Source organism: Diplodia seriata (genome assembly GCF_021436955.1).
Source record: "Diplodia seriata strain FDS-637 chromosome Unknown scaffold_2, whole genome shotgun sequence".
Classification (NCBI taxonomy): Eukaryota; Fungi; Ascomycota; class Dothideomycetes; order Botryosphaeriales; family Botryosphaeriaceae; genus Diplodia; species Diplodia seriata.
Window position 1 is genome coordinate 2,801,446 of NW_027117309.1, and position 11,173 is coordinate 2,812,618.

The 11,173-nt window shown below is 58.3% G+C and overlaps 4 protein-coding genes across 4 annotated transcripts; 1 reads left to right on the plus strand and 3 right to left on the minus strand.

Annotated features, from left to right (window-relative positions):
• Nucleotides 1-1,028: 1,028 nt before the first annotated feature.
• Nucleotides 1,029-3,755, minus strand: SLS55_002199 (uncharacterized protein; the record flags this gene model as incomplete). Its single annotated transcript, XM_066773683.1, has 1 exon — nt 1,029-3,755. One exon carries the CDS (start codon nt 3,753-3,755, stop codon nt 1,029-1,031), a length of 2,727 nt encoding a protein of 908 aa, XP_066636250.1.
• A 711-nt stretch (nt 3,756-4,466) lies between these two features.
• Nucleotides 4,467-5,148, minus strand: SLS55_002200 (uncharacterized protein; the record flags this gene model as incomplete). Its single annotated transcript, XM_066773684.1, has 3 exons — nt 4,467-4,931; nt 4,983-5,041; nt 5,091-5,148. 3 exons carry the CDS (start codon nt 5,146-5,148, stop codon nt 4,467-4,469), a joined length of 582 nt encoding a protein of 193 aa, XP_066636251.1.
• Nucleotides 5,149-6,665: 1,517 nt separating this feature from the next.
• SLS55_002201 (uncharacterized protein) lies at nt 6,666-7,217 on the plus strand (the record flags this gene model as incomplete). Its single annotated transcript, XM_066773685.1, has 1 exon — nt 6,666-7,217. The coding sequence occupies one exon, from the start codon at nt 6,666-6,668 to the stop codon at nt 7,215-7,217; it is 552 nt and encodes a 183-aa protein (XP_066636252.1).
• Nucleotides 7,218-8,972: 1,755 nt separating this feature from the next.
• Nucleotides 8,973-11,135, minus strand: SLS55_002202 (uncharacterized protein; the record flags this gene model as incomplete). The annotated part of the gene is made up of 1 exon (XM_066773686.1): nt 8,973-11,135. The coding sequence occupies one exon, from the start codon at nt 11,133-11,135 to the stop codon at nt 8,973-8,975; it is 2,163 nt and encodes a 720-aa protein (XP_066636253.1).
• Between the last annotated feature and the right edge of the window lie 38 nt (nt 11,136-11,173).

Sequence of the window (11,173 nt, forward strand, 5' to 3'; positions counted from 1 at the left end):
ATTCTGGGTCCGATTGAGTGAAACCGCGCGGAGAACGAGTCTGTCCATGTCTACTTGATTCACGACAAGCTCATCGCATTTTCACGCTCCTGATGGAATACTATGATACATACAAACCAGCCCCAGGACGTCCCGGAAAACTTTTTGAGCAAATAGGTTCCTCGGGCCGTGATGCTCGACCGCACGTCAGAGGTCAAACCTTAAAGTACAACAACCTTGCCGCCCATGAGCCCCTATTTATGCACTTCACATCATCCCCGCGTTATCCTAGTTAGTTGGCTTGGCTACTTGTCTATTACAAGAAATCTCCGTTCCGAAAACGACAAGCAATCCCGCAGCGCCATCATGAGCATCGGCATCCGCCAAGTCCTCCAACCTCCTCCCCACCCCCATGCAGCCAAGCAGAATAGACAAACTTCCAGACTTCCCTGTTGTCCAACAAGCTTCCCTTCCTACCCCATCATCACCCTCGCGGCCAACTCGTTTTTCGTCACATTCCCAAACACAGATGTTTCAAGAAGCGGTCGTTCCTTATTTCTTTCGTTCATTCGAATTCGTTCATATGTACCCGTTACATTATACTTTCTTTTTGGACAAGGAGAAGGAAGAAGAAAAACCCCCCTACCCCTACCAGACCAAATAAAACCGAAGGGGTAAAGTGAAATAGAGGAGAAAATATAATCAAGACCACCAAACGCCTCTCCCCCCTCGAGAGAAAAAAAAAAGGAAAACAAGATGCGCCAAAATATCATCGGATATCTCTGCAGCATATCAGGGAAACTCGGCGTTTGCGAAGCCCCAGCAAAGCAAACAAGAATCCCTCTCTCTATTCCCCTCTCCCTCCCCTCTCAATGTGCGTGCGTGTGTGTGTGTGTATGTCTCTGTCGCTGAAAGGAAGTTGAAAAGTATGAGGTGGTCGTATGCATCATCTATACAATCGAAGAACTTTCAATGACTGCTGCCAAGCAAGCAGCACACCCCTCCCCTCCCTTCACGCCAGCGAAGCGCCGCCTGCATGCATATCACTCTTAACCCTCATGCTCAAACACCAAATCCACTTGCTTGACCGGATGCAGCAGCAGGGCGGGCAGACACATGCGGCCCTCGCCCCACACCTCCTCGGCCTCGCCCCCGTCGTTGTCGACGACGTAGCCCAGCCACCTCGTCCACAGGTTCGGCGCGAAGCCCGAGTTGTAGTACCACGACGTGCCGCGGAAGTTGTGCTGCCGCTCGTCCGAGAAGACCGACAGCCGCGCGCCCCCGGCCGCCCCGTTGCGTCCGTTGTTCATGATGGCCGCGAGGTAGTCCGTGGGCCACCGCCGGTCGATGAAGACGGGGTGCGGCGCGTACACGGCCTTAAGCCCGTGGTGCAGCGCGCACGACGGCGGCCACATTTCCGAGAACATAGTGCGCTTGCGCAGCGACGTTTCGCGGTGCATGATGTTGAGGAGCCGCTTCGACAGGCGCCCCGCCGTGATGATGGCCGTGCGCCGCGGCGGCTTGCGCTCCGACGTGTTGTACCCCGTCACGTCGTCGGCTAGAATCCAGTTGGTGCGGTCCGGGTCGAACATGGGGTTGAACGTGATCAGGTCGGCGTCTTCGCCCACGCCCCATTCGTACTTGTCCTTGGCGATGTCCGGGACTTCGGGGTCGTCCTGTGTGTCCATCTCGTCGTCTGGCGGCGGCTCGGGCCCCCAGATGAGCTTCTCCGGCTTGGGGACAGCCTGGGCTTTTATTTCGTCGGGAACGTTGGGGTCATCCTTGGCCATCTCGGACCACATGTTACTCTTAGAAGCTGTGCCGTGTTCGGTTTGGACGCGGACCATGTGCTTGAAGTCGTCCCAAGAGCCATGCTCATGCGGGACATAGAAGCGAGAGTTGCGCTCCCAAAGACCTTTACGAGGCTGCTGCTTAGCCCATTCCGATACCTTGCTAAACAGGTGGTAGAAGTGACCGGTGTACCGAACATCCATCTCCCAATGCCAGAAGAAATCGTACTCGGGATGCATGTGGGCAAAATGCTGCACAGGTAGGAAAGTAGACCGATATGCGCCATACACGGGAAGATCGCGGTAGTTACTCTCGGCCAGGCCACCGTAGACGAGACTCATTTGGCGCTCGGTCCATAGCGTTCCCATGCCACGGAATTCCTCAGGAAGCGAGTCGTTGAGTACGCGCTGGTAGGTTTCCTCGTCGGACCAGATAGGGGTGTCGTTGTCCTTGAAGTGGATCAGGAAATGAACTTCATACTCGCCGCCAGAGTTGATGGCAAGCTCGTTGATAATGGCGCGCAGATAAAACAAGTCCTCGTCGTCGTAATTGAAATCGTGCCATGTCCGGATAATGACAGCAGTGCGCGGTAGCAGCTTCTTGGCTTGCTTTGTCTTTCCAGTCGAGCTTCCGGATGTTTGAGAAGAGCTATCGACCAATTTGAACGGCGTACCATCCTCGGAGGCGGATTCCTTCCCAGACTTGTCAACTGTGACTTTCGATCCTTCAGAAGTATCGACAGGTTTGAAACGCGTTGCACCTTCGTCATTTCCATGCGGCACCGGCGGGGCGGGGTCATCCATCTGCGGTTCTCTGGCTTCGAGCTTTTTCTCTTCTGGTACATCATCAGCCTTCTGCTCTGCGTAGCCGTCGAAGTAGAAATGGCTAAGTCCATTGCCAATCGGGGTCCCACGAGGTTTGAAGCGGTGCTCGTTGTCCTTGGCGCAGCGGCTCTGAACATCCACCCATCTGACGGTCCTGAAATCAACCTGGTCGTCGTCCTGCCAGACCTGCTCAGCACCTTCGCGATCGCCTTCCATTCCGGCACCACTGCCGCCGAACTTGCGGCTGTATCCCATCCCGTACGGTCCAAGGCGTCCGAACCGCTCAAAGCAGACATCGTCGCGAATATTGAAAATCTCGTAGGATCCCATGACGTTCTCCGGGGTGCCGTTCACAATGCCGGGATACGCGCGGAGCACGGGGACGCGCTCCGATCTCTTCTCATCCAGAAAACAGGGCACGACCTCAGCGCCGTACTTTTCCTTGTACTCTGCCGACTTGTATTTCGGGTAAGGGTCGAAGACCTGCATGGGCGGGAGGCCGTGATCCTTGGCACGCTCATCCTCGTAGCTCCAGCCGTCACCGCCCGTCTCGCCGCGCTTCAAAAGGTCGCCTTCCTCATTGCGCGCGCCCAGCAGCTCGGACGCGTTGAAGCCTTCTCCAGGGTATTCGGGCTGGTTTTCGGCGCGCGATACCAGCGTGCGGATGCCGCCGTGATAGCGGGTCAGGAAGGGGAACGACTCCCAGGGCGCGGGCGGCGGGGGCTCCTTGCTCACAGCCTCGCCCGTCTCGACGGCAATGTGACTCCGCCGTCCCATGGCGCTCAGCCAGATTATGAACAGGATGACGGTGCTGCCGAGGGCCAGGGCGAACCAGCGGCTAAAGCGGCGGCGACTGACGCGAGGCGAGTAGGGGTACGAGGGCGAATTGTAGTTGGGCGGCTGGTGTGCCGACATTGAAGCCTTACGGGCGCGCGAGTCGGAGCGGTTCCGGTACTGGGCAGATGTAGTGGTGCCCTGCATGCTGCCGACGCGTGAGGCATATAGGGGGGTCGAGGATTCAGAGTCCTCGTACTCGAGGCTATCGAAGGAGCGGCGCTTTTCGATGTCGTCGTCGGAATCGGCGTAGCTGTTGCCGCCAGGCAGGGGATCGTAGGGCTGCAATGTCCGCTTCGCGTTGCGGAGCGGGTTGAGGGAGGGCATTATCTTCGTAGGCACATTAGAGGGAGGAGGGAGGAACAGGAGCAGTGGCGCGCGGCACGAGAAAGATGTTTTGCTGGATAGGAGGCGTAGACGGCGGCGGAGCTCTAGCGAGACGGATCCAAACCCGGCCTGCGTAACGTTGACGGTGCGACGGGGCCGGCCCTGGCGATTGCGGCGTGTATGCAACCTCGGAAATGCACAATGCAGGCGGGCGGGCGAGCAATTTGTGAGGGACGCGGCGGCGGGGACTTGGGGAGGCGTGTTTAGAGGTTGTCGCAGGTTACGCGTGGAGAAACGGCGTCAGTGGTCTCGTGCTGCGATCGCCGGCGCCGGTCCTAGCGCCGCCAAAGACCCAAGAGCCGCTTCTGCACGTTGTTGTTGGCGAGGAAACAGCCCTCGTCAACAGCCATTCCGACCGCTACACGCCGCGTGGCTCCCACCCATCCCAGGATTCACCCCTCCGTCGGAATGCGCCCTTCTCGCCGACGTGTTTCAATCGCAGCCTCTCTCTGAGGCCTTGTCGGCCCAAAGCTTTGCGGGGCAATGGCGCCTGGCGATCAAAATACCGGCTCTGCCAAGGCACCGCTATCGATTTCATCATACGCAGCCTGAGGCCTGCGATAAGCCTACTCTAGAAATGGCTCGTGTTCTTCTCGGTAACGGCCAACCACCTCCGATTTATTAGGCCACCCTGATATTCCGCCTTCATAATTAGAACTGCAAATAGTCCGTCTTCTGCTTCCTCGTCCGCCCTCCGTTGTCCTCGGCTTCTTGGATGCGTGTGCTCTTGCGCGTACCCTCTCGCGGCACCTTCTCTGTCGGCTTGGCGTCTCCCTTCTTCGGCCGTGCTAGCTTCTTCGTGGGTTTCTCCTTCTGAGTGTCCTTCTCGTCCTTCTTCTCCTTGGATCCCTTCGCTCCTCCCTTGGTGCTCGCCTTGGCTTCTTTTGCGTCGTCCTTCTTCCCCGCCCTAGCCTTCTTCCCGCTTCCCTTCTTCGCCGCCTCATCTTCGCTTCCGGACTCGTCCTCATCCGCTTCCTGCTCGCTTTCCTTCACCTCGCGTTGCCTCTTCTTGCCTGGCTTCTCCTGAGGCGCGCCCTTCTTCGGCTCGTTCTTGGATCCCGGTTCATTTTCGTAGTCTCCGCCCTGCTTCTCGTACTCCTTGGAGAGCTCTGCCGACTGGATGCTGTCAGCTTCGCCCACGACCAGCACGGGCTAGAGGGTAAGCACCTTCCAGGCGGACCACTGGCCCTTGCCACTGCCGTCTTTGTTTGTTTTATTCTGGACCTCTGCAGGAATGATTAACTAGAGCCCACATTGACGGGAGCCATAACGTACCCTTCTTAAGTTTTTCATACAGCTCGGGGTCCGTGGGCTTTCCTTTCGAGGACGGCATGCCGAGTCGTGTACGCGCAGAACGAGCGCCGGGGAAGGGTTATGTGTTGGGAGCGGAGACGGGAGACGCCAGTGACGGACAGTCAAGCGGTGAAGGAGAATAAATCTTCAACTCCACGGGTAGTGGCAGATGCCTGCTGTAAGACGCGGGACGGAGAGTAGATGCAGCTTCCACGCGTTTGTTTTGATGGGAAAGTGTTCTTTGTGTACAAGCAGCCAAGGTAAGGGAGCAAGACGACTGGCTGGCTCGCGCCATGGACCGCTGCGCGCGGCGCGCCGCTTCCAACCCACGAATGACGGCATTACGCCTCCGTTGCGGGCAAGCGCCAACGCCTACACACGTGCTCATGTACAACTTGTTCATCTTTTCTATTCCCTCGAGGCCAGCGCGCAGACGAGGACACATCACAAACGACGCAGAAGTCTTGGGGTGAGGGTTTTCGGTCGGATCGCACGCAATACGAACTTCGACAAGTCCTAGCAAGCATGTGGAACCGACTCTGGTGCCAGCTCAGAGCGAGCGACTGATGTTTATTGTTTTTGACGCAGGGGAAACGGGGCCCTATTGGACCATGCGTGACCCTATATTGGGGAGGCCTTGTCCGCTAAGCTCCCCGCGCATTCCAATGGGACTGCGGCAACCACGGCACATTCTTACTATTCTCTTCTGTGAAGAAATCCAAAAATGGAACGGCAAGAGTAACGAGTCACGCGTTGACATCATGGCCTCGTACCGCGACGTTTCCGGCGTGCTCTACGGCGACCAGTGTCCTTGGCCGATGCGCTCGCCACGTCGGGCGCCGCAGCGGAAGAAGATGGCTAAGGCATGCATCGGGCGGCGAAATACCGCTTCGTGCTGCCAACTCGGCGGCCGGCAAACGTCGTTTTTCTACACGGGCCCGAGCCATGCCGGCAACAGAACGATCGAGAGGCCAGGAGGTGCTATTCTTAGTTGCACTGCATTGTATATTCCCGTTGAAGTGGGACGGGCCGAGGAAATGCCTGGCACTCACCAGACTGGCCGGCCACCGCTGCCCGCCTTTTCCATTCCCTTCCGTCCTAGCACTGCCGTCACGGGCCGCGGTCCTCCTCGACAAGCCACTGCCGACCATGCTCGGCTCTTTCTGCTAGTTGACCATGTACTTGCTCTGGTTAAGAGATGTAACGTTACTCCAGACCTTTCGAGAAGAGGCGGCGTCGGCAAGTGGCTTTTGTGGGGATCCCTGCTGATCTGCAGCACCAGCCCGTTGTCGGCCACTGCCAAGCATGTCTATACGAGAGCCGCAGGGTGCGGAGGAGAGCTCGAGGGAGGAGCCCTCGTATTCCCTCTTCGCATCATCGTCGACTGACGTGTGGCCAGCAACCCAAGCAGCTCTGCCATTGACCCGTCCCAGCTATATAAACCGCCGACCTGCCACTGGGAGGAAGAAGCACCAAACCAAACCAAACTATCCAACACACACACACACCACCACCTATACCACTCTTCAACCCACAATCCAAACCAAAACCATCACCATGCGCTTCACCACCGCCACCGCCCTCGCCTTCACCGGCCTCACCACCGCCGCTGTTCTCCCCCGCGCCACCGAACACAAGATCTACGTCGACACCTCGTCCTGCGCCGACAACGGCCGCACCCTGCCGCAAATCTACGGCATCTCCAACTCCACCTCGCAGGACTTCACCGACCCGCAGCGCTTCGACGGGCCCACCTTCACCTTCACCGTGCCGGCCTACTACCAGGGCCACGTGTGGCTGTACAACAGCGACGACCAGGCCGCGTCGTCGGGCGACAACACGCCGCTGAACGTGCAGGGCGTCGACGTCTTCTTCTACGACCAGCCCACCGAGGTCGAACACAACACCGCCACGGTGCCGGCCGAGGGCGCGACCGACGAGAACGGCCAGGAGTACAGCGTCCCTGACCCCATCGGCGCCGTGCGCTTCGCGAGCACCAACCCGAGCAGCAAGTTCATCGATGGCAAGACCGGAGGCTCGCTGGAGAGCACCCAGGAGGGCGATGCCCTGTACGTGTACTACTGCCAGGAGTGGCCTGTGCAAAACTAGAGAGAGAGGAGAAAAGAGATAGCATGAGCACCATCGAGTGCGATGGGACGGAAAAGCGTCTATGTAATGTGTAAACGATGATATTTTATTACCTGCTCAGACTTGCTACAACATTTGAAATGAGTTGCAAAATGAAGTAATGCTCTACTTGGCTGGGTAATCGACTAGCACCTGCATCCGAACAACTGCCAAAAAGCACGACACAACAATCCTCCGACTGTCAAAGACGTCACACTTTCCGCCCGCCTGACAACTACCTACTGCACGTCACACGCGAACATAGGACGGGCACCAATCGCGTCACACGCGTCCAAAGTCTAAACAAGGTTGGTCTCGTAGAACCTCGTATTCCTCGGTCCCACGTCCACCGGCGGTGGTGGCTGCGGGACGCCACCCGTGGAAAAATAGAAACCAAAGGTGATCTACATCGTACCCGCCTGTGGCCCCAGAAGCCTAGCTGCTCTTATCGTGATAAACTTTATCGTCTATCGCGTTTCGTCAGTGGAGCAAAGTGCGGAGGGGATACGAGGAAGATCTTTAAATGAGGCTTGCGAGAGCTTGGTGAAGGTGTAGTAGCCTCAGGATTGCAAAGTGACGGGGAAGCGAAAGAAGAGTGAAGAAGAGGAAAAGGAGTTCCGAGCACACATCATGGGAAAAAGAGACTAGAGACTAGCATAAACATTGCTGACAGCAAGTCGCCGCGCAATGCACAGTGTAAAGGACGAAAAGATTATACATTTTGCGGACTGTATCGATTCAGCGCAAATTCTACCACTACGGACAGGCAGAAGAGGTAAACCCGAAAACAACTTTTGTCCTGCTCTACTCATACCCCCAAGCATCATGACTCGACAGCTCCGAGCACTACCGTGCCTTTAAAAGCAGTGCTTCCCCACCTTTTTTCTTCCTTGCATTCGTCATTGCATTTAAGCTTTTCTCTCAACGACATTCGATCCTTCTCGTTCCTTAGTCCCCACCTTCGACGTGCTTCAACGAATGATCCTCTTTCTTTCCTCATCCCACCATAAAATCGCAATGACCTGATGCTCACTGTCGTCCTTCACTTTATGACGGCAGTCCCGAACTATTTCCACGATGCTTTCGGCCGACTAAGCAGATCTTCCAGATCGAGCTGTCGAGAGTGGGCAGCGGCACAAATTTTGCCTCGTAACGACGATCGGGGTTCTTCCGAGCAGTAACATATATCTGCTCAACGCAAGTCAGCAAAGCCCCATTTACAACGCCACGGACGGACGAGTCTACATACCTTCCTTCAGTCCGACTGTCTCGGCCGATGAACACTCTGTAAAATACGATCCGAACACAAAGAGCGTTCGTCGTACTATTCGATGCTTCTCCGTAGAGAGAGCTCACTCTTACTGGACCGCCGAGAAAAAACAGCAAAGCCGGAAGGACTATCAGTCCATGGCTAACACCTAGGTGACAAAAACGCCGACCGTCGCCAATTTCCCCCCCAAATCACAAAAAATGAGGGAGGAGCCAATGATCTCCCATCAACCAATCTCTTCCGATCTCAATGATCATCCGTCACCTATTCCCTCCCAGCTCCTCAGCAAAAACAAACCGGACCCAGTAAACGATAGGTTATGCAAACCACCACCAATAACCGAAAGCCTCTTGACAACATCCCGTACATGCTGACACACTCTCTTCCTCCTTTCTTCTGTTCATTCATCCCTTCGTTCCTTCATTCATTCCTTTCCCCCCTTCATCCTTCCTCCCTCTCATTCTCTCTCACCGCTTCAACAACGCCTGCACCCTCAAAAACGTCCGCAACGCCGGGAAAATCGACCGCGGCTGCTCGAACCCCAGTTTGATCGTGCACAAGATCGCCACCGACGCCAGATTCTTCCGCGCCTTGGCCCTCTCGTAGTCGCGCCGCACATCCGCCCCCGCCCCCGTCGTCGTCCCCGTCCACCCCGGAGGCGGCGGAGAAGTCGAAGAAGCCTCGGCGTCAGGCGACGTGCCCGAAGTCGAATAGGTCGAAGATGGCGATGTCGTGGCCGTTTGGTTCGACGACGCCGACGACGTCGATGCGTGTCGGCTGCTGTTACCATCGCCACCACCACCACCGAGGTGTTCGCCAAATGACGAGCGAGCCGACAGGGGCGCGCGCGCCGCCGCGGTCGCGACGAGGCCGACCCACAGCAAAACACCTACAAGCCCGCCCCAGGCGTCTTGAGCGTTGGGGGTGCGCTGGATGGCGTCGACGATGGCGAGGGCGGGGTGAGTGGAGGAAGACAATGGGGGAGGGTGGATCAGGGATGATGACAGGGCGGTGTTGGGGGTCGATGACGATGATGGATAGGACGAGGATGATGATGGTGGCGGTGTGAACGCAGTGGCGTCGCTACTACTGCTGCTACCGAAGTCGCCAGGAACGGAGGGGGAGGCGGAAGAGGAGGCGGAGGAGGCGCCTGCAGGGGGGCACGGCTGTTGGTCCCGGTCCTGGTTGCTGTCGCAGAAGACCACCTTGGCGATATCGACGTGCACCGCCATCTGCGGGTAGGCGCGCTCGAAGTATTGCCCGGCCGTCGACAGGGGGACACGGGCGGCGATGGCGTACGAGTACAGGATGGCGGCGTGGCGGCACGCCTCGTACACGAAATCGGGGGCGCCACCGCCACCGGTGCTACCTTTCCCTGCGGCGACGGCGGGGTCGAAGAAGGTGCTCGGGTCGGTGTTGGGTGGCAGGTCGAGCATGCGGTTGTGGAAGGCCCAGAGCTGCGAGCTGAGCTGGCGTGGATACGGGTACTCGTCGCGGAGCGAGGCGCGCCGGACGACCTTCTCGGAGTGGACGAACAGGGTCGTCATGTCGCGCATGTCGCGGAGGATCTGGAGCGTGTTGGGCGAGCACAGCGGCACGATGCTGTAAAAGTCGTTGCGCGGGCAGAAGATGGGCGACTCGGGCAGGCGCGTGGCCGTGGCCGTGGCCAGCGGGTGGTTGAGGTGGTCGAAGAAGCGCTGCGGCGCCTCGCCCTCGCGCACGATGACCGAGACAAGGGCGCCGGCGGAGATGGCGTTGGCGACGACGCCCTGGCCGCCGAGCTTGTCCAGGCCCCCTCTGTGCTCGGCGATGCGGTCCAGTCCTTGCTCGTGGGTCATCATCACGTCCTCCTCGCCCTGCACCAGCTCCGCCGCCAGCAGTTGGCCGATGGACATGAACATGCCGTCGTCGGCCTGTTTCCTCGGATCCACCAGGCTCTCGCGGATCATGGTGTACACCTCCTCCTTGATGTAGAGCGTGGCCGGACTCTCCTCGACGTAGCCGTTCAGCATGTCGGCATACGTGGCCTTGATGCAAGCGGTGCTCAGGAACGCATGCCGGCAGCCGTCCATGGCCGGGAAGTAGAGGGCCTTCATCGTGTCGGTCAGCATGAGGTGGTCGAACTGGCGCTTGAGGTCCCACACGCTGATCTTGGGATTCGAGAACTCGGGCATCGTGTTCAAGACGTCGGCGCCGCGGCCCACCTGGCGCGGGTTCAGCACCGCGTCGGCGTACTGTGCGAAGAACGACGTGCGGGCCTTGGCCGACTTCCGCGGGATGCTCGCGACGGCGCGCTGGTCCTCCTTGTCCTCGGCATCCTGCTGGTTCTGGAGGGAGCGCTTCCGCGACCCCTTTTCGGCCGCCTTGGTGGGATTGTAGTCCACAAACTTGACGGGGCGGCCGGCACGGAGCGGCGGCTCACTTACCAGAGAAGGGCTGATGCTCGAGCCTGGCCGACTGCTCGTCGGCGGCGGGTTGGGCTTCGGCGGCGGCTGGCCGGCCTTGGAGCGTTGCTGCTGCTGCTCATGGTGCTTCACGCTGAGCATGGCATGGGAGCGGATCTGCTTCAAGTAGTCCCCCTTCTTGAATTCCTCCGGGTTGTCGGTGGTGAGGAACTGGAAGTCTGGCATGATTACATCGGTGGAGTGGGGAAGGTTCCTGATCGGGA